The sequence below is a fragment of the Crocodylus porosus genome, unplaced genomic scaffold, assembly GCF_001723895.1.
Source record: "Crocodylus porosus isolate Cpor-Errol unplaced genomic scaffold, CroPor_comp1, whole genome shotgun sequence".
Taxonomy (NCBI): Eukaryota; Metazoa; Chordata; order Crocodylia; family Crocodylidae; genus Crocodylus; species Crocodylus porosus.
In genome coordinates, this window is record NW_017728931.1 from 117172371 (window position 1) to 117195955 (window position 23585).

Genomic DNA, 23585 nt, shown 5'->3' on the forward strand with positions numbered 1-23585 from the left:
GTTCCTTAAGGACACAATCCTTGAAGCACAAAGGAAGTCCATTCCCACAAAGAGAAAAGGTGAACAGAAGGGCTAGGAAGTCGTCTTGGCTAAACAGGGAAATCACAGTCCTCTTAAAAAAGAAGAGGCTTTTAAACAATAGAAGCTCAGGGCGGGCACAAGGAGGACTATTCCATGACAGCCCACATTTGTAAGGAACAGACAAGACAGGCTAAAATGCCGATTGAACTTAGATTAGCAATGGGAATCAAGGACATCAAGAAATCCTTATTTAGATACACAGGGAACAGGAGGAAAACAAATGGGAGTGTGGGGCCATTACTCAACAACTCAGGAGAGCTGGTTATCGGTACCCAGAAGAAAACTAAACTCCTGAATGACTACTCCACCTCAGTCTTTCACTGGACAAAGGGGAAACCATGCCAGGCAGAGCACAAGATGAGCACGGTAGGATTAATTGCCTTTCTACTATTTCCATAGAATTGGTGTATGACCAATGTAAAAAAAAAGAGACATACAGGAGACCCTCACAATTCACGGGCGATCCGTTCTGGAGAGCCCAGCAAATGGCAAAATCCATGAATACTGAGGGGATCCCACATCAGACCCCACAGCTGCCCCCCCCCAATGAACAGCTGGAGGCCCAGGGCTCCACCACAGGGCCTGGGGACCAACTGCGGCTGCCTCCAGGGGAGAAGATGCCACCACCACCATTGCCTTCCTCCCCATCCCTAGCACTCACGCTCCCCGCCTCCACCCGCCCAGCTCTGCTCTCCACTCCTGTCCCCAGCTCTGCCCTCCCCTGCCCCACGCAGTACTCCGTGCCTGCTTACACAGAGGCAGGAGCTTGGTGCAGAGACAGAGAGAGCCACAGCAGCGCTCGCCCCAACCCACCCCACTGGTGCGGCTCACCACAAATATTCAAATCTGTGAATAACGGATTCATGAATAGCGAGGGTTTCCTGTATACAAAATCAGCAGGAACACATGACTTCCATCTGAGAGTGCTGAAAGAGCTGGCCGAAGACATTGCAGAACCCCTGGTGAAACTCTTCCACAATTCATGGCACTCTGGAGAAGTCCCTGAGGACTGGAAGAGGGCCAATGTTGTGCCCATCCACAAGAAGGGCAGGAGGGAGGACCCAGGTAACTATAAGCTAATCAGCCTCACTTCCATCCTAGGGAAAAACCTAGAAAAGTTCATCAAGGAGACTATCTGGGATAAACTTGCAGAAGGTAAGATTCTGAATGACAGCCAGCATGGCTTCGTCACAGGCATGTCTTGCCTTACCAAACTCATCTCCTTCTGTGACCAGGGAACTCCCCACCTGGACACGAGAGCAGGTTGACGTATACCTTGACTTCCAAAAAGCCTTTGACGTAGTATCCCACAATGTCCTCATGAGAAAATTGGAGGAATGTGGGCTTAACTCTGAGATAATCAGGTGAGCAAGAAACTGGCTACAAGACAGAACCCAGAGAGTAGGGATCTGTGTCACCCTGGTGAGAAGGGGGAAGCGGTGTCCCACAGGGGCCGATGCTCAGTTCAGTACTTTTCAATATCTTTACTAATGATTTGGATGTGGAGGTGAAGAGCTCACTGGTCAAGTTTGAGGATGACACCAAGTTATGGGGAAGTGTGGTCACGCTTGAAGATAGACTACAGATACAGACAGGCCTGGACAGGCTAGCAAGTTGGGCAGATCGGAATCTGATGAAGTTCAACATCAAGAAATGTAAAGTGCTCCATCTCAGGATGAGAAATCCCCAACATACCTACAGGCTTGGCGGCACCAAACTGACTAGCACCACAAATGAAAGGGACTTGGGGGTAATAATAGACCACAGTATGAATAGGAGGTGGCAGTGCAATGCTGTAGCCAGTAGGGCAAATAAGACTCTGGCATGCATCAATCAGTGCATCTCCAGCAAAGCCAAGGAGGTGATTCTTCTGCTCTACTCAACATTGGTGAGACCACAGCTGGAGTACTGCATCCAGTTCTAGGTACCACGCTTTAACAAGGATATGATAAAGTTTGAGAGAGTCCAAAGAAGAGCCACCCATATGATCAGTCTTAAAAGGCAAGCCATACGAGGAAAGGCTGAAGGATCTGGGACTCTTCAGCCTGAAGAAAAGAAAGAAGGCTGAGAGAGAGAACCTGGTAGCAGCCTACCGCTACACTAGGGGAGTACATCAAGGGCTCGGTGAGTAACTGTTCACCAGGGCACCCAAGGGGAAAACCAGGAGTAATTGCCACAAACTCTGCAAAAATCAATTCAGGCTCAATGTTAGGAAAAACTTCTTCACAGTCAGGGTGTCCAGACTGTGGAATAAGTTCCCTCCGGAACTGGTGCAATCATCTACCCTGGAAATCTTCAAGAGGAGACTAAACAGTCACCTTACTGGGGTCACCTCACCCCCAGTTATTTCCTGCTTGGTGCAGGGACCTGGACCCAATGATCTTCCAAGGTCCCTCCCGGCCTTACAATGTATGAATCTGGTACAATTTTCAATAAAACTCTAACCAAATATGCTTTAGTATGATACCACATCTATCCAGGGTTAACTTAGGGCAGGCTCCACCATTTTTAAGCACTGTGTGCCATGAGTATCTGTTTGGTTACAGCTGTAGAGTACTTTCTGGAGCTTACTGCACGATAAGTATAACATCTGTACCTAGCCTTTTAAAGCAAACTATAGCATGCCAGATATGGATCCTGGTATAGTTCAGATTGCCAAGTGGGACTGAAATTGCTTAGCGTATAACTTTATGTTCTTGAATAAAGTGTAATTTAACCTTCATATGACCATTAAGAAGAGAGCACCTGTAAGTTAAGATTACTGATGATAACCAGAAACATGAACTGTTACCTAGTGTCACTGGCTCAGAGACTTTTCGCGTTATTTACTCTCTTGTATCTCTGCCCAAGGCCCACAAGTCCTACCACAAGATCCTCCAATTGCTTTAAAAAAAAAAAAAATCACTTTGCACCAACCCCATCCAAAATCAGTCACCATTTCAACCAACCAATGATATCAACTGCCAGAGGAAGAAATTAATGCATATATTCAAATTTGTATCAATTTTCTCAGAACTGTACTTTCAGTACTGGTCTGGAGTCTCTTCTTAGGGACTGTCTGTGGGGTTCAAAATGAAGCCCTACAACATAGATTAATTACAAACCATAATTTAACATTTACCACACCTCAAGAAAAAGCCCCTTGCACGAGCATCTTCAGCAAAATTAATATCAGCCAAAACATTCAAGGAAGAAATCTCCAAGGAAGTTACCACCTATGCACAATACAATTTTTTCTCCCCAAAGAAGCTTCTATAGCTGTGGGGAAAATCATAGACACAATGCATGCTGTTGTTTATGATGTTGACTGCCACTATTACCAACACAAGGGTCACATTGAACACATTTGTTGTCAGAAGTCCAAGGCATCCAGGAAGAAGGAAACAAGGGGAGGGTGTCTTCAGCTATCAGTAATACTGTTGCTGATTCAAAGAAATTTCAGAATGTGAGTTGTCTCCAGATGCCTACACTACTGCATTTATTATTAATGTGGAAACACCAACCTCACAAAAGAGGACATATACAACAGTGATGCTTCAAGGAGCTTCCCATACTACAGGTGTAAACTCAGAACCCAAGTTTACTTTAATATCAGAAAAGACACACAAACTCACTCTGGCCTAGAAATTGTCCACTTTTTGTACCATACAAAGCCAAGCTTGTAGATCATAACAAACAAATAGTTTCAAAGGGTCTAGATAACGTTAACATCCACTATGGACAGAACTGAGGAGTCCTCTGCCTAATAATTGCCAAAGGTCAGAGAGTAAGTTTATTAGGAAAAGAATGGTTCCAGTCACTGGGTATCAAATTAACAAGAGCATCATAGCAGACACCTTACAAAATGTCCTTAGGGATTTCAGCAAGGTCTTTGATAAACAACTCGGTGCCTATGAAGGCAAGCCTGTGCTATTTACACAGGAACTGCAAGCATTCCTGGATCTGCTTTAATTTCTACCATTCTTTCCTAAAAGACAAGGCTACAGTTACTGAGCCTTTCTATTGTCTCTTGGATAAGGATGCCATCTGGAAATGGACTAAACTGCATGATAAGACTTGCAGTGACGTGAAGTGATTGTTCTCATCTAACAACATGTTAGTTCATTATAACACGGAAAAGACGCTTCTGTTAACTTGCAACGTTTCACCTTATGGAGTAGGGACTGATCTCGGTCACTTCCAAAATGATGGATGTGAAGCTCCTATTGCCTACTATTCATGAACCATGACTAAGACCAAGAAAATTTATGCCCAAATTGATAGAGAAGCTCTTGCAGTCATTGCTGGGGTTAGGAAATTCCATGACTACATATATACACAATATATCCACAATTGTGACAGGTCATAAACCATTGCTAAGGTTATTCACCAAGAATGGACCAACACTCCAAATCATTTCACCATGTATGCTTTTTGATCCTTACTTTTCAAAGGCATATACCTTTGAAATTCAACACTACCCTGGGAAGTTGATAGCAAATACAGATGCACTGAGTCATTTGCTATTATCTTGTGCTGAGTTTACTGTCCCTCCAATCTCTGTAGTTCTGATGCTGATCTCCAGGCAGATGGCATTGTTTGTATAACTACTAAGGATCCAGTGTTAGCCTGAGCACTAAACTGGGCATAGAAGTGGTGGACTTCAAAAAGAGGCCGCAAATGAAATTACGATATTCATTACACATCAACATGAATTTTCCCTGATTAGGGATGCCTATGGAGTAGCCAAGTGGTCACTTTCAATGCAGGACAAACAGGTTCTCAAAACCTTCCAAGCAGGACATCCAGGGATTTTTTGCTTGCCAGAAGTTGCATTTGGTGGCCAAGGTTAGATGCTGATATTTAGCAAATACTAAAGAGGTGTAAACCATGCCAAGCTACACACCATATACCAACTAAGGCTCCAGTCCTTCCATAGAAAGTGACCAGGACACCATGATTGTGCCTGCACACAGATTTTGCTGGCCCCTTCCAAGGCTGAAATTCTTTATTGTCATTCGTTCTTTCTTAAAGTAGTCAAAAACATTTCCATTTCAAAGAATTCACACACTGTAATCCAAGTTTTACAGCAGCTGGTTGCAAACTCATGGTCTCACAGATATCACTGTCCGAAAATGCTGTGCAATTCACATCTGAAAATTTTTTAAACTTTATGGAAAGGAATCTTATCAGTAACACCACATCTGTGCCGTTCTACCAGACATCAAATGGTCAAGATGAGCAGATGGTCCAAACTACTGAAGATGCATTGAAGTGAACTGGAATGAATTGAAGTGATTAGAACTAAAAATTAGCTAATTTCTTACTACAGCAACATGCAACTCCGTGCATTGCTACAGGTCACAGTCCTGCAAAATGACTAATGAACTGCCAGGTAAAAACTTGTTTGGATCAGCTCCACCCAGATATGGTAGCCAAATACTAGAAGAAGAAAATCATTTCTCCAAGAAACAAGATGTTTTACCTATAAGAACGACTGAACCTGCATACATCTAAAACTATACCACTGGGCTGTAGTGGGTGCCTGTATCTGTCCTTGGGAGCTACAGGACTAGTATCACATAAGATCTAAACTTCAGATGGAAAAACATTTTGCTGTCAAGTTAACCAAATGCACAGTCAAGTCTCAGACAATGTGCCGTATGCAACACCAGAAGGTGCTGTACAGCTAGTGAAGTTAGTTCTAATGAGTCCATCAACTTCTGTTTTAAACCCATCAATACTTCTAGTTGCAGAAGCTACTCTAAAAACTAAATTGGTTGCTGTTCTGCTTAGAGTTAAGAGTATTTGGTTATTGTTAATAAAGATGGTTCCCGTTCTCCCCTTCATGACCTCTCCAGGACAAAATTCCCACAAATACACAATGGTTCTTTATATAAAGTTCCTATAAATATAGCATTGTTTCCATATCATAAGCCTTATGAAGATATCACCAGCAGTCCTCTTGCTGCTTCAGGCACAAGCTACAATGCTCAACCAATACCGATGGCTGTGAGAAGATTAACACAGGTCTACACCATCTTGGAGGCTGCATGACACAAACAGGTTTCCTTTTGTTTTATTTTTGTTGGGGGTTTGGGGGTTTTTTTTGGGGGGGTGTAAATTCCCCACTTAAAATATACACCCCAATTTTGGAGAGGGTGGTTAAAGGTACCTGTGTATGTGACAAAATACGGTATTTCATATTTCTGATATATGTCATTAGACTTTTGCACTAACTTTTATTTTCTGCAAGAACTTTAATTGGGGGTTTGGAAGCATTTTTGGCATAGATAAGGCTGCCTAGCAATACCTCAAACCCTTTCCAATAATAATACAAATCTCAGAAATGCAAACAATCTTCTAATTTTTTTTTTTTTTTTTTTTTTGCAGTGCAATAGTTTTTGCAATCTATGAGAATTGGCACTTGGTACCATCTGACAGCTGAATTCAGGGACTGTCCCACAATATATATTTTATGACATAAGTGCTTTTGTATTCTCTATATCACTACCAAAACTTTAAATTCTTATAGGCCATTTTATGGGGGTTTTATCTTATGACTACTTTGACTACATGACCCAAACTTGGTCTGCAAATTCTAGCTAAGACCTGCTAAAAAATTCTAATTTCTAAGATTCTCTCTTAATACATCCAGCTTTTAGATTAACCAGAATATTAAAAAACAAATCTTTACTGGAGGCCAGTATTTAAGGAATGTATCAACCCTGACAAGGCACTGAAACGTTCAAAGCTGTCAAGGTATAAAGATCCAAGAGCAATTTGCAATACTGATTCAAATAATTTTCTGCACCTAGGGCAAATCTCATAAGAAGCCCCCTTTTTAGGCCTCTGATGCTAAACAGAAAGGAGTTGAGCAGTAACATGCACAGTAGACACTGCAGTCTGTCAAGGACAAGTCTAGAATTTACAAGTGCTAGGTTTCAACATATGTATCGGCTCTGTGCTAACAACAACTGAACCTCTTGCTTGCCACAGAGCAACCATCTCACAATATACATATGAATTACTTTCTTTATCACAGGAGTTGTTTTTATAAACTCCTTATAGCTATTTTGATAGTGCTTACTGAATAGGGCAAAATATATGTCAAACCTTGCCAAAACCTATATCCTTCAGGCCATATCATTTTGTGGATAGGGTCAGTGTAATAGTACAAGTCAGTAAACAGAAATATTATTAAAAATAAGTAGGAAACAAATATTTACCACACAGTTTTCCTAAGGAGCAGTATTTCAAGATCCCCTTACTCAAATGACTCCAAATTTGTATCACAGTTTCATGACTAAATAATACACAATTTTTGTTATTATACAAATATGCACGTGGATTTTAAGGCACTTTGAAACAAGTTTTCTAACTATTCTCTGGGCACAGGGTGCTCCACAACTGAATGCAACAGACTGAACGTAGAGGAATATCATATACCTAATAAGGGTGCCTTCGTACAATAAATAGTAAACCAATCCATTAGAGTTTTGAACAGTATAAAGATGTATGTATACATTCAAAAAAAAAAACCCCTGAGCTTAGTAATTTTACTCTGAAGCAGAAATGCTGCTGGGTCTAAGTCTCAGAAAAGACAGAAGCTATTGCTAAGTCTCAATATAATACCATCTACTATGGAATCTCTCTCACAATAATCCCAAAAAACATACCAGAAAAAAAATTAAACCTGATTCCTAGTGACATTAACAAAAACTTTGAGATGATTATCTGAATGAACCATGAAATCACATGAGATTTGCCATTATCAGCCTGTTTTTCATTTTCTAATAATTTAACTCACTTGATGATACATGGTTTTCGTTAATAAGGCTAGCTGATAAGCTTCTGTACAAACATTGACTTATCTTGGTTTTCATCATCTTAAAGGAATTCACACCTTGAATATACATTATATTTCATTATAATTTCATTGTTCTACTTCTTTGGTTTTATCTAGTATTAAAAAGAAAGGCTTAAAGGGGAAAGAATAAAAAGTAAAATTAATATTAAAAACAATTTTTGCTCCATCAAGTTTAAGATTCATCTGGTCTCATTTTTCCATACACTTGGCATGTACATGATAGACTACAAGCTCTGAAGGCATTTAAAATCTATTCTGTCAAAACCTAATTAAACACTTAGCTCACAAAGTGACAATAAATCAGAAAGAGAACAGTCCACATGACTAACCAAATTTATGTAAGTCATGCTTATAACAGTTATTAATCCCTCAACCAGGGTATTTATTATGGATAAATTGACAGATTCAATTGCAGCAGAACCAGCAGAGCTCTTACAGTTATAAAACAAAGGTAGCCCATGTTGTTCCTTTCTTTTCCTTACGGGTCACAGTAGATCTCCCTTTCCTTATCACCTTCCTGACATTCTTTCCCTCATCTTACCTTACGGGGTTTACTCGTAATTCCAGTTACAAAACAAAAGGATCTCTCTATACGATTTATAAAGAGAACATACTGCTTTTTTTCTAAGTAGTATCCTTAACATATAGTACTTTGCTTCAAAATAAAAATATGCATATGAATGAGAAAGCAAAACACCTTTAACAATTCAGGTAAGGAGACATGTTGGGGAGAGCTTCAGAAAGAAAAAAACCAAAAAAACAGGATCTGCAGCAGCAATTGCCAGACACCAATGATGGTACCAGAACATTTTCTATAGCTCTCTCCATCCCGTAAGCAGCTGACAAGATCTTTGTTATAACCCTGCCACTTTCACGAGCAGTCAAAAAGCTATCATTTTTTAGGCTCTAATATTTTCTTCCTCCCCTTCCTCCCCAGCCATATCTCACAAACTACTACACATTCCTTTAGTCCCTCAAATAATCTAACTTTCAACTTATAAAAATTAGATCCAAAAATTAAACTAAATCATAATATCACTGTGGGTCTCAGGAGACTTTTTTTCAGCTCAAACTGTTCATTCTGCTCATAGTTTATATCCTTGAATCTTGCCTCTCTAGATCTCATTCATTTGGGCAGAGATCTCAATATCTAGAACAAACAGCACAATGCAGTCCAAATCTCAGTTGTCACCTCTTACTATACCAACTAACAAAATGTTCAGAAAATGTACAAGCTAGAGGCATTCTGCAAAAACCTTAACACATTGATACAATTTGAAACAAGTGTAAAACAACAATGTAAATCCATATCACAAGGTTTTTTCCTACTTTTCCATTAACTTTCCCTCCCACAATATAACAAAGGCTTCTTACCTCAAAGGAAAAATAAAAAACATAACATTACAATGTGTTTGAAGTTTGAGGTAGCCCTCATGGTCATGCAGAAAAGACAAACAGCATATAGTATTTGAAAAAGCATTGTTTTATGTATATAACCCATGCAAAGGCTAACAATTTGGGGGAAAAGTGCATACTTTTAGTTTACAATCCTCTTCTAGTGTATATTACACATGGAATTTTCAGATATACAAAAATCTGTCCACTGGCATTTTTAAGGAACTATTTATCAAGTCAATATTTAACACATTTTAAACTATGCTTATGTACAAGAAATAAAATTGGATTAAAAATGAACTTACTGCTTATTAAAATGTGCAATAATGTAGTTATTGGGTATTTTTATATACAAAAGTAAAATAAAGAATATTCCTGCAACCCAGGAGGCTGAAGTTTTTTGGGGGGTTTTTAAATGAAAAGGACTCCAATTTTACTCAAACCATGGCAAATTTTAACTAGATTTAATTTGTAGGTTTGACCATCAGATCTGGTTTGCTCAATTTTATGTTATCACAAGCTGACATACGCTTGCAAATGTGTAAGTTAGGGATACTAAATGATTGCCATTTCATTTTTCAAAGAACGGAAACACAAAGAATAGGGGTGGAGAAGATTGCCCCTCTGATTGCCTCTATGATGGTCATTCTCCTAAGTGCTGTCATATTGATGTTTTCAAGCTTTTTTGAGAAAACACAGTGCAATGAAACCTAAAAATGTTATTATTCTTTAAAATAACTGCACAATGTTTCTGGAAGGAATGTGCTTTTTAATCATACACCTAACTGTTTTCTTACCTCAAACATGGTCCAAGCAACAACAAAAAAATCCAAATCACAGAAATCTCTCTCAATTTCCAAGCCTGCCATTGTGTGAAATATGCTACAAACAAGTAATGGATCTATTATAACATGGAATACCTGTAAGTTTTGTTGCACACTGCCTCACAGTGACACTTTCAACTACAAAACTTATTTTCAAAGATATTCCCTCAATGTGGATTCAAAGTATAAGACAGTTTTCCAGCCTTTTAGGGAGAGTGAGGGGACCCTGGACTAGGTTTTTGGTTGTGGCAGGGGAACAGAACCAAAACTGCAAGGCCGGGGGAGGAATCAGGGAAAGAGATGACGGTTTCTGTTAGGCAGCCCCCAAATCCAGTTATTGCTCCCCTCTCAGTCCTTCTACATACCTCTACCCCATTCCCCTTTCACATGCTGCTGGCTTTATATGAGGGGCTCTGCTACTGCATCATTACCATCTTAAGCCAACAGCCCCCAGGGCTCCTCCAACAACTTTGGATGCTGTATCACCTCCTGCTTCCCCAGTGGCTTAGCTTTTTTGTCCCTCATCTGCTCTCCAGAGAAAGGAGAGTAAACTACAGTAGGGCTTGAGCAGATGTTTGGTTCTGGATAGGAAATGAGAAACAGCAGGTTGGGCTGACATTTTTTTTGTGGAAAGCAAGGCAGATGTAGCTGCAGAAGTCCAATTCAGTTCCTTAGTCCCACCTATGAAAAATATCACCATTTAGCTGCCTGCTGCCTCTTCCCTAGGTGCTCTCAGGGAGGTGAGCAACAGAGCAGTGCAGGTCTGTTCCCTGACAAGGGCTTTCTAGGACCAAGCTCTCTCCCACCCCTCACCTTGGAAGGAGAAAAATCACACAAAGGACTGTAGGATACTGGAGGACCTTACCAACCAGAGAAGCAGACAGCCATTTCAAGTCAGTGCAGGAAGAGAAAGATGTTCCCAATTGGCTCTTCTATGAAAAAATGAATGCACTTCCATTTCTCTTTCACAGAAAACCCTTTGAATGGCTACACACCTTTTTCTATGCTGGAAAAAAGTTTTTTTCTCCCAAAAATAAAATATAAGGTCTGAGGAAAGGCATAAGCCACCAGCAGGGGCAGATCTAAGAGGGCCACACAGGTGTGGCCACAAACCCCCTTCTGCCACTGCCATCCCCAAGTGACCCAAATGGAGCGGGATCCCCAGAGCTGCTCCCGACTGCTCCAGTCACAAGCTACAGCTGTGTAGGGCTTGGCAGCAGACAGCAGCAGCAGCAGCAGCAGCAATCAGGTTTCCTTTTTCAGCACCTGCTCTCTGCCCTCTCCTACCGCTGGTCACCTGCTGGCTGGGAGCCAGATGATGGAAGGAGTCCTTCCCCCACCACTGGCCCAACTGATGCAGACATGAAGAGTGCCCCAAAACCACCCCTGCCCTGCTCTAGCCACAGGCTGCAGAGGTGCCAAGCTTAGCTCTGCATAGTAGCAGGAGCATACAAGTTCCTCTTTTCAGAGCCTGCTTCCAACTGGGGGACATCTGAGGACTGGAGCGGCTCTGGGACTCTCCCATGGCTGGATCAGCCAAGGGGGTCGTGCCAGTAGAACTGGGCAAGTGCCCCCACCCTGCTTTGCATGCCTGCTCCCTGCCCAGCTCCCTAGCCCAGGGACTCCAACTATGCTTTGTCCCACTCCCACACCCCACTTTAGTTAATCCTGGATCTGTCCATGGCCAAAGTAAAAATGGCTATACATGTAAAGTGCTATCTTATCCAGTCTATTCTAACTCCACTAAACTTACAAGCTTTTTACCAATTTCATGTATTAACAATCAGCTAGAATGTGAATTTCAAGTGTATGATATTCAAAATTCCATAAAATTTATGCTTACTATAAGAAACATGAATTTATGAATGCTTTTAAACCAGGGGCAGTCAAAATATGGCACGTGGGCCAGATCCGGCCCACCAAGCACTTCCCTCCAGCCCATGGAGCCTCTTCAAAACTCAGGTAATGGTGGCTGCCTCTCTAAAAGTCTCCAGTGGGAGCTGACAGCACCAGCCACCTGCTGCAGCACCTTAGGCTGTTTACTTGGGTTCTGGTTGCAAGGTAACCAACCCAGACCTCAGCCTGACCCTGCTGGCCTCACCCCGCTCCTGGCTCAGACCACGTTTGCAGCTTGGGAGAGGCAGGGGGGCTGAGCCAGAACCTGTGACACCAGTGAGGGGAAGGTGCGTCTGGGCCAGTTCTGCCTCCTGCATGAGACTAGAAAGGGCCCTGCCCTGCAGGTAAACCCAGGAGAGTGGCTGCTGGGTAGGCTTTCCCTGTGCGATGCCATGCCATACTGCTGGGGCTGAGTCAGCACTGGGGAGGGGAAGCAACAGCTGGGCTGCAGCTCCAGCCCAGTCAGCACCAGGGAGGAGAGGTGATGGCGGAGCTGTGTGCCACTCAGGACAGGACAAGCCCAGCTGGAGCAGCAGGGGCTCAGCTGCACTTTCCCGCTACCTGCGCCGGTCAGTCCTGAGTGACACACGGCTCCACCGCCATTTCTGCTGGCCAGTGCCAACCCAGCCAGGTTCATCCCATTCCCAGCAGCATGTGGGAAGCCGGCTTCAGCTGCATGCCGCTTTTCCTGGGCAGTGCTGACCCAGATGGGCCCATCCCATCCCATGAAGCTGGCTTCCCATGTGCTGCTGGGGACGGGACGAACCCAGCCAGGTCAGAACCAGCCAGAAGTGGCAGCAAAGCTGTGTGCTGCTCAGGACTGACCGGCGCAGTAGGGGGGAAAGTGCAGCTAAGTCCCTGCCGCTCCAGCCAGGCTCATCCAGTCCCCAGCAGCACACAGAAAGCCGGCTTCAGCTGCATGCCGCTTTTCCTGGCCAGTGCCAACCCAGCTGAGCCCATCCCATCCAGAGCAGCATGTGGCTGAAGCCAGCTTCCCCATGTGCTGCTGGGAACAGGGTGAGCCCGGCTGGGTCAGCACTGGTCAGCGGAAGCGGCAGTGGAGCCTCCTGCCTCTTGGGACCAGCTGGCACAGGTAGGGGGAAAGTGCAGCAGCATGTGGGGAAGCTGCCACTTGATAAGGGACAGGATGGGCCAGCCAGGCCTCACCAGGGAGAGAAAGCTGTGGCTGAGCCCCCTGCGGCTCGGGACAGGAGGGGGCCTACAGCACTGAAGGGGGCTGCGCTGGTGAGGGGACCTGGGCCTGGGCTGGCTTCTGCTGTGCCACGTTGTGGGGGGTGGCTGGGATGGGTCAGGACCAGGTCATGCTGGCACCAGTGACGGGTGAGGAGGTTGGCCAACTTTTGATGCCTGGGGCGTGATGAGGTAGGCTGGGTCCTTGCTTGTGGGAGGGGGTCTGGTCAGGGGATGGGAAGCTGGGCTACATTCTGCTGTCCTGCAGGTAAGGAGGGGCTAAGCCAGGTCCTGCCCCACAGGTGAGGGGAAGGGCATGCTGGGCTGGTTTCTGCTGTGCTGTGGGGTGCCAGCCCCTGTCTTGCAGCTAGGAACCCTTGCTGGGAGGGAATAGGTCTGGCCATGAGGTCCTGACGTTGTAGCTGGGAACCAGGTGCTGCCAGGGTGGCCCTGCCTGGCTCCTTGCCCACATGCAGGTCCAGGCTTGCAGCTGGCAACTGCCTGCTGGAGCCAAAACAGGACAGACAGGGCTGGCTCCTTGCTGTGCTATGCAGGTCAGGGCCTTGTAGTTAAGAACTGCTTGCCATTGGAGCCATGGGCAGCATGGTGTAGGCTGGGCCCTGGTAGGTACATAGGCCCAGTGCTCCTAGTGCAGTTACTGGCACACCTGCACCTAGTATAGTTACTAGCACATTTTTAGTATATGATACTTTATTTATACTTCATTAAAATGATTTGTTCTAAAAGACTTTGTATGCAGTCCTTGACTCAACTGGTTTGGCTCCATGCTGGGGGAGGTATGATGCCCCTGAAACTCCACCGCTGGGGCAGGATGTTAGAGGGGTCACAACTCCTTGCTACCTCGTAAGTTGTGTCTGTGCCTCGTGGCCCATAAGGCAGAACTCTTAGGGCCCCAAGAGCAGGCCACGCAGTGTGAGGGTAGGTCCTGGTGTTGGGAAGTGTTTCCCAGTCAAGGGGTACACCTTCTGATGTCAGGGATCACGTGATGAGGGCAGAGGATTCTGGGACAGATACAGTGAGTGGGGCGGTTTGGTGTTGGGTGGGTGGGGCTTATGACACAGACCATATGACAGGGTGTAACTTTTGGTTCCAAGGCCACGTCTCCAAAAGGAGTACTTCCAGGGGCAAGGGGAGGGACTTCCAGTGGCAAAGGTCAGGGGTTGGGGGGGGACGGGGACAGGACTTCTGGTCCCAAGATGGTGACCAAGGGGCGGAGCAACTGAAAGGGCAGGGCTACCCATGCGGCCCTCAACAGCTCACCAAAACTCAAACGGCCTTCTGCCCGAAATAATTGCCCGCCCCTATTTTAAAGTTATTAGAAAATTTAAAGTGACACTGATTTACTAAATAAATCATTGAAAAAAAGGTATCAGCAACAGGACATTAAATTGCACTTATATTAATTTACCAATTAGAACTAAAATTATTGGACAAAGGACAATAAAAGGGGCAGTCCATAAATAACACTGCTCTTTTTAACAAATACTCAAAAGTAATCTGAAATTGTTTAACATAGAGTCATTGCTGCTTAACTAAAGTTTGTAAAGTTTGATTGACATACATGATCTTCATAAACTAACTGGAAAAAGTGAATTAATCAACAGCTGTAAAGACCTGAACCCAAATACAGCATCTCTTCTTTATGCTAATTTCTATTAAACAATAATTATACAATGTTTTATTTGGCAGAATCTAGTAGTGCTGAAACTGACTGTCAGCATTATTATTATTATTATTATACCAGCCTGATTGCAGAGGTTATAACTCAGCTATAAAAATTCTCTCAAGATTATGACTGGTAGTAAACAATAGCCTAAGAACAATCTTTTATTTGCAATAATTTACTACCCAAATTCACATATAATTCCTTGGACATTCTAAGAAGATAATGCGAAAAAATGCTTGGTGGCCCTTTTATAACTCAAGCTACCACAAACATATTATAGCCCCTTGTCCCTTCACATACAATGTGCAGTTTTAAAAAATGAATATGCATTTTAATGTTGGAAAATTTCAACCACATAAATGCACTTATCTTGATTAATTATCAATATCCTTTTAACACTAATGTCTCTAGCTGTATTACCATAAGACAGATCTCTCTGGTAATGGAGTAGTTATATTGTTACAATCTATTATGTAAATGGACACACAGGAATTTTCTGTCCGTTGAAAAAATTAAAAATTGGAAGACATCATAGGCATCTCTTAGCAGTAATCAGTCATTCTTCTCAAGTGCAATGACTTTCTCAACCAACTTTAAAAGTTTGTTTTGTTTCTACAGATTTTCATAGTTTCATAGTAGCTAGGGTCAGGGGGGACCTGAACAGATCATCTAGCCTGACCCCCTGCCACAGGCAGGAATGAATGCTGGGGTCACAAGGCCCCAGACAGGTGATCATCCAACCTCCTCTTGAATTTGCTCAAGATAGAGGCAAGGACTACTTCTCTGGGAAGCTGGTTCCAGATTTTGGCCACCCTAACTGTAAAAAGTGTCTGAGGGAAGTGTCACTTCCCTCAGACATCACAACTACCTGTATAATCCCACCATTAAAATGCTTTAATATGAAGGAACATTTATAATCCACAATGATAACAGCATTTATTATTTACAAACTCCAACAAAGAGAATTAGATGATAAACATGACCACCAAGATGTAAAAATCTTACATGCTATAAAATTTCTAAGTGAGGAGACTAAGGGCACAGAAAGAAGTGACAATTTTCACCCGGCCACAGAACGCAATCTATAGCTGTGACTGAACACAAGCACATGGCTGCACACCGCTTAAAAACAGCTGGTTTGGAAAAAATCTAAACTCTCATTGCAGGGGGGTTCAGGTGAAGCCTTTTCAAAGCACAGCATCTTCTTTAACTTCATCTGTGCTGCCACCCAGCCTATCTCTGTGTTCAGAACAGGAGAGGAGAAGGGATGTGGAGGAAGTTTGATATGGGGGTTTTTCAGCCCCCTCTGCAGGGTAGGATGGGCATATTGGAGGTAGGGCTCCAATTCATCCACCCCACCGTCCAGTGCCAATTGAGGAACCCCTAGAATGAGCTCCCTCTACTTCTTCCCCCCGCCCCCATTCTGAAGACAGGGACAGGCTGGGAGGGAGGAGGGGCCATTATTGCTAGGGGCTTGGGGCCAATAGCTAAATTCCCCTCCCCCCCAGAGCCAACAGTGAATTTCTGTTTGGTCCGGGAGATCACTGCACCTCAGAATGCTTCCTGTAAAGCATTCCAAGTTACAGCAGAGAGCTGAACTTCTGTCTGCGCCCTTAATCTAGACACACATTTTTAGATGTCAAACTATATTATTTTACCCGATGTATGTATTTAATCATGCATTGTAAGCACAAGTCACTAAGAATTAAAACAAGCCAAAACAGAAACTAAACAGAAAAAGAAAAATGAACCAATAATACACAGGAAAGAATCCAAAAAAGAGCCAGAAAAAAATTATTTTATACTGTCACCAATAATGTATTTTTTGTGCTTGCACTTCTCAAATATTCAGATTTGACATGATTTAGATAAATATCTACCATTATTAAACAAACACAGAGAAAGAGTGAATTACACAGAAAGAGTCATAACAAAATGGGACAAAATGTCTGAAAATAAATTTAAAAAATAAAAATAAAAAATCATAAGGAACACCTCAAGTAATGGAGCTTTAATCCAAAAGAGATCATTCATCATTTTAATCTTTCTTTAGTATTTTAATCTGTTTTATTACTGTGTTTAAGTTGTAACCATTTCAAGTCTTTACCTTGATTATTTACTTTTCAAAAATTGATCTTAAGCCAAGATGGCTGAAGCATCAATAAAGTCATTAGTAGTAAACACTCTCAGAAGGACAACTGATTTCTAATCTAATTATTTGAAAACTAAAAGTTTGGGCAATGATTCTTACCTCAGTTACTTTAGCTTGAAGCCTTAAAACTTCAGGACTCATGCGGGGAATATCTATATGAATCTAATCGGAAAGAACAAAAAAAAAAAAAGCTTTTTTTTTTTTTTTTTTAGGAAAAACAAATACACTTCAAAAATACATACTAACATTCTTTAATTTTTATTTCTTCTACTAAAGTAATGGTTAAAATAAGCATATATTTTGAGCTACCATTTAGATTCTGACTATAAAACATTTCCAGTTTTGTCCTAAAAGCTAGATGTTACAGGAATGACATTGAATTCTCAGGATCAGGCCCTACATTTTTAAGTAATTCAGAAATTATAAAAGGCCAAAATAGGGTAACACCATTTCTTTTCACTGCACAGAATGTTATATGACACCATGAAGGCTTGTAAATTGTAGTCTTATTTGTCAAATTCCAAATATCGACTTTAGTAACAGTGGAAAACCTACTCCCTGGTTCTAATAAAGTAACATTAACGACAATTACACTATAGGATTAATATGAAAGTGCAATGCCTGAACTAATGAGGAAAGAAGAACTTTTCTAATTTTGTATCTTGCTAGTAGTGGCACCTGAGGGAAGCTATCATTGATGGCTTAATCTTTAGAGAAAGAGTCTAAGAAGAAGTGTAAACCCAAGTAGGAATTGATGTTTTGATTTACAAATAGTAAACTGCTCTTCAGTCTCAGAATTAAACAATTTGAAGAAAGCAGCAATTTTAAATTACAGCTTCCTCACTGTGAATGTAAGGTGGCCACAACCTCCCATATGAGTGCCACCAGTGACACAGGCAGCTTCTGCACAGCACATAGCAGATTAAGGAGAGGACAGGCAGCACAACAGCAGACAGGCGAGGAAGCAAAAACCAGAGCAACACATTACATATGGAGCATGGGGCAGGAAGCAAAAAAGAATCAGAGCAGCAGAGAAATCAGAGGAAGGTGACTAGCGTGGCAATCAGGGAGAGTACAAAGCTAACTTGTGGCACCTGCCAGAAAGGCTGGCCCTCACTGGTATAAACAAACAATAAATAATATTATTCTCTCTCCTGGTGAAAGAGTAATGTCTTGCAGCAGCAGGGTGGCCACTAGAATATGAAGGTATTTCCACCTTTCCACACATCTGCAATAGTTTTGAATTACTTCACTCCTTTGCTAACAGTAAAGAAAGACGTATCAAATCATGAAGTCTGTACTACTGCATATATACATTTAAAATTAAGTATTATCAAAATATAATCTCCAATCGTCTTTGTAACACCTACACACACACTGGGTCATAGATTGTGTTTTTGTGTGCGTGTGTGTTTTGTGTGAACAAGATGGCTCCTGTTGTTCTGGCCCCTGTGCTCAGCACATGGCAAGCTGGGACCAGAGGAAGCAGAAGATCCTCTAGGCAGACGAGAGAGAGATAAGCTGAAGCATGGCACTCTCTAATTGGACACGGCTTGGGTGATGTCATGTAAGATATATCAAGAACAACTTAACCAAAATTTCTAGCTTTCTCTCCTGGGGCTACCTAGAGCTGCACAGCTAAATTAGGAGCCAGAAAACCTACTTATGGAGGGTTCTCCCCTCCTCCCCCGCTTCACTGGAGAGGCAAGCAAAAGCTATGGGATGGAAAAGCCTCAGGTACAGAGAGAGAAAGTCTGTCTCAGAGTTTGAGACTCCTATTTCCTTCCTCTTTCCCCCCCTTTTTTTTTCCTTAAATGGATTAAATGCCATGGGAATATTAATCCCTGGAGCAAACTGCCCAGAAATGGGTCCAGCAGTTACTGGCCCCTGTGTTTGGGGATTGTATTGCCTCAACATTGTGGTATAGCTGAGACTGGATGTCCAGGCTGCTGCAGCCATAGGCCTAGGCCCTTTTTGCTGTTTCACAGCTACTGCATTTCAATTTAGCTGTGTGGTTGAGCTCCAGCCATATGTTTGACTTGGCAGATTTGGGCCAGGGTGAAACCTGGCATGATTTAAGCCAGGGTGAGACATGGCACAATTTGTTGTTTATCCAGGCTTCAGTGCAGTACAGACCTGGTCAGCTTTTTGCTGCCCCGTTCAGGTTGAGATGGGCCTGGGCCTCCTTTTGTCCTTTTTGTAGTTTATGTCCCAACCAAGCAGTGTGATTGGGCACTAGATGTAGTTCAGGCCCAAGCCAAGCTAGGCCTGACCTTTCCTCCAAGCTCTTTTGTATTTTTCTATCCAGCAGAGCTGGGACTGGGACTAGGAATTTTGGGGTGCAGTATGCTAACAAAAACCAGTTAACCCCTCAAAGGCACCCTACAGAAGTGGAAGTCAGCACTCTACCACTTCTCCAGGAGCAACAGAGCCTCTTGCAATGCAGAAAGACCAACACTCTTGAGCAGTTACCCATGGCGCAGTAAACCCAACAAGCAGCTCATAGGACTCGTGTGTGCCCTCCTCTTCAGCTGGATGCAGACCCCCAGAACTACAATTTGGGGAACCCCAAGCCCCAGACTGAATGGGCATGCGTGAAGCCTCCTCAGGAAGGTGCCATCTACAGACTTTGCTTTGTAGTGGATAGTGTTTTAAAATTATATTTAAATGTTTTCTTTTCTTTTGTTTTATTTTCTGTAATAAATTTGAGCATTTGTGTTTACACTACTTGCGAGAAGAGGGTTTTTGCTCATGTGGGACACCTTAGTAATTCATTTAATGTTTCCCCAGTAGTCTGAGTGGGGGCTTAAGGCAAGGAAAATATATTTAGTACCCCAAAATTGAACCTGGCCCTTGTTGCTGCCAACCAGTGCCCAGTCTACCACCCCTGGGTAATCTGCTCTAGTGCTTTACTAACCCTCCTAATGAGAAAGTGTTTCCTAAAATCTAACCAAGAAGGTCAAGGCAGAGATGGAACTAGGCCTGGCAACCAGAATGAAGGATAACCAAAAGTCTTTTGTCAAATGCATAGGGAGCAAGAAGAAAGCACCAGGTAACCTGGGCCCCCAACAGGACAGGTTTGGCAATCTGGCGATTGAAGCAAAGGAAAAAGCTGATCTCTTCAACGAGTTCTTTGCCTCCATATTTCTGAGCAGGGACAACTCACCCACTAGGATTACAGACAGGCTCAGGGGACACAATGCCATGCCTAGGGTAAGGGACGATCTATTTAGGGAACGCCTGGACGGGCTGGACGTGTATCAAGTCAGCAGGTCTAGATGCTCTTCATCCAAGGGTACTGAGGGAATTGGCGGAGGTCAGAGCAGGGCCCCAGCACGGCTGTATGAGCACTCATGGTGCTCTGGCCAGGTCCCATAGAACTGGAAAAGAGCCAGTGTGGTCCCCATTTACAAGAAGGGGAGAAAGGAGGACCCAGCTAACTATAGGCCAGTTAGTCTCACCTCGGTCCTTCGGAAGACCTTTGAGAAAATTATCAAGGAACATATCTGAGGGGGCCCAGCATGGGAGGTAATGCTCAGGGGCAACCAATGCAGGTTCACTGAGGGCAGATCCTGCCTGACTTACCTTGTTTCCTTTTACAACCAGGTCACAAAGTCCTTCGATGCGGGCACTGAGGTGGATGTAGTCTACCTGGACTTCAAGAAGGCCTTTGACACTTTCTCACCCCATGCTGATAAAAAAACACTAGGTGACTGCAGCATTGATGCCTATACAGTCAGATGGGTGGCGAATTGGCTCGATGCTCACACCCAGAGAGTGGTGGTGGACAGGTCATTTTCTACCTGGAGGGATGTGGGCAGTGGAGTTCCCCAGGGCTCAGTCCTCAGGCCTGTGCTATTCAACATCTTTATCAGTGACTTGGGAGGTGGGCAAGGAAAGCACGCTTTCCAAATTCATTGATGACACAAAGATGTGGGGAGAAGTGGGCACACTGGAGAGGAGGGAGAGAATCCAACTAGATCTGAACAGATTACAGAGGTGGGCAGATGAGAATAGAATGGAATTCAACCCAGACAAGCACAAGGTGCTGCATCTAGGGAGAAGGAACCTGAAACATACCTATAGGCTGGGGAACACCCCTCTTGTCAACACGGTGGCAGAAAGGGATCTTGGAGTCATTGCTGACTCCAGGATGAACATGAGCTGCCAATGCGAGGAAGTGGTCAGTAAGGTTAACCACACCTTGTCATGCATCTACAGATGCATCACAAGCAGGTCCAGGAAAGTGATCCTTCCCCACTCTGCGGTGCTGGTCAGCTCGCAGTTGGAGTACTGCAACCAGTTCCAGGCACTGAACTTCAAGAGGGATGTGGCTAACCTCGAGAGGGTCCATAGGAGGACCACTTGCATGGTCAGGGGGCAGTGGGACAGGCCCTATGAAGATAGACTAAAGGGCCTGAATCTATTCAGCCTCCACAAGAGAAGACTGAGAGGGGATCTGGTGGTCATCTATAAACTCACTAGGGAGGATGAGCAGAAAATAGGTGAGGCTCTGTTCCCCCAGGCACCACCTGGGATAACAAAGAATGACGGCCACAAATTGATTGAGAGCAGGTTCAAGCTTGATATCAGGAGGCATTACTTTACAGTTAGGCCTGCCAGGCTCTGGAATGGGCTCCCAAGGCTCTCCCCTACCTTGGGAGTCTTCAAGAGGAGTTTGGATAGATATCTGGCTGGGGTATTATGATCCCAACATTTGTTCCTGCCCAGGGTAGGGGTCAGACTTGATGATCTGTTCAGGTCCCTTCCAACCCTAGAAACTATGAAACCATGACACCTAAATTTCCTTAGCTGAAACTTGAGACTAGTTCCATTATCAAAATAGTTTGCCTCATTATGAAGTAGTAATAAATATAAAAAAACTGAAGCACACCAAAGAGATTTCTTTTCAGAGAAGTTTTAAAATAAGGATTTCACATAAGCTCATTTCAATAACTGCTTACCTGTCTGTATGTGTCTTGGTGATTTTCATCATTTCTTGAGTCATAATATTGTTGAACAAAAGCAAAATACTCTTTCCTTTTTCTCTGTAAAGTGCCTTCTCTTCTATCCACATTTGCAGGAAGGTAACCCTGAAAAATGTTTTGAACAATTAATATTTTTATAAATTTTATATTGGACCCTATATATAATCTTTTCAAATATAATTATCAAAAACAAAAACAGGTTGCTTCCCACCATATTTATTGAAAGCTATTCAATGCAGGAGAGAAAAGGCCTTATTTTGGATTTGAGTACTAGCCTGGAGAAGGTGACTGCTGGAGCTCCAGCCCTGACCCTGACCTGAGCCAAAGTCACTGCCTCCCTTGGGCTGTAAACTGGTGCTGCCACCTGGAGTCAGCAGCAGTTATAGTAGATGTTCTGGGAACTGGGTGGAGGCAGGAGGGAGGAAAGTGACTGGGGGGCAGTCACTCTCCTCCCCCAAGAGGCAAGTGACAGGGGAGGGACATGAAGCACCAACAGGGGAGCAAGGGGCTGGGATCAGTCTGCCTCTTACCTCCCTAACACCTGCCCCTCCCTGGCATTGCTTTTCCAGCCACTTGCCTCATCTTGCTACTACTTTCCCCACCACAGCAGTGGAGGCAATTAATTTAGCCCTACAATAATTATATTCTATACATGGAAAATTATAGCAAATTTGTAATTTTCTACAAACCCAATTATTGTGAGGTCATTTTAAAAACTCAAGTAGTCTTGACTTCAGATAAATACAGTAAGTTGTTCTTAACATCTTAAACCAAATAGGTCCAATATGTTGGACTCTGTTATTTTGAAACACTTTAAAAAACAAGATTTTAAGTTGGAATCATTAATGAAGAACCAGCATTCAAAAACATATCCAATGCCTCAAAATCTATACAAAGACCATACCAATCTTCTACCAACAGCACTCCCACAGCCCAAATTCATGTCCACAGAAGTCTTTCCCCTCCCCTCCAGTGCCCAATCACTCCCCAATGCCTTCACCGATACAAGCTTCCATATTTTCTCATCTCTACACAATAATTTACCTGTCCTCCTCAGAACTTGGCACAATACAAATTCTAGTATCCTCTACTCATCTCTACCCCCAAACCTCAAATCCATTCCAAATCAATCCCAAGTGCTGGGACTAGTGGTTTCTTCTATTTAGCCCTTACTCAAACAGCATTTAGTGTGGTGATTTGTGTCTTGCCATGATTGATATTTTGGATGGCCATGTGACAAGAGGACCAGGGCATTATATTACATGATACCAGAACTACTGACTGGCCTTTGAAAAGAAGAGTTAGCTTTTGCATTACATATTATAGTAAAGCAATACATTACAATTTTGCAATGGAATTGTACAGTATCCAAAGAAGCTAATAATCCTCAGAAAGAGTCTTTCAGTAAGTCAGTTCTTGAGTAGTTCATCTGAATGCAAAGAACAGTTTTGGACAAGATCTTTTTGGATGCGTTTTCCACCAAAGAAAATATAGTTTCTCATAAAAAAAATGAAGAATAGAA

General features: G+C 43.1%; 1 protein-coding gene across 2 annotated transcripts in view; it reads right to left on the reverse strand.

Annotated features, from left to right (window-relative positions):
- The window catches only part of TBC1D22A (TBC1 domain family member 22A), a 437081-nt gene that overhangs the window by 329176 nt on the left and 84320 nt on the right, over positions 1 to 23585 (reverse strand). Inside the window, exons 6-7 of one of the 2 annotated variants that reach the window (XM_019543501.1) lie at positions 22040 to 22168; positions 17175 to 17237 (exon numbers count right to left, since the gene is read on the reverse strand). In XM_019543501.1, coding sequence (XP_019399046.1) covers positions 17175 to 17237; positions 22040 to 22168 — 192 coding nt within the window. The remainder of the gene's footprint in view (positions 1 to 17174; positions 17238 to 22039; positions 22169 to 23585) is intronic. The other variant, XM_019543502.1, reaches the window with a different exon arrangement.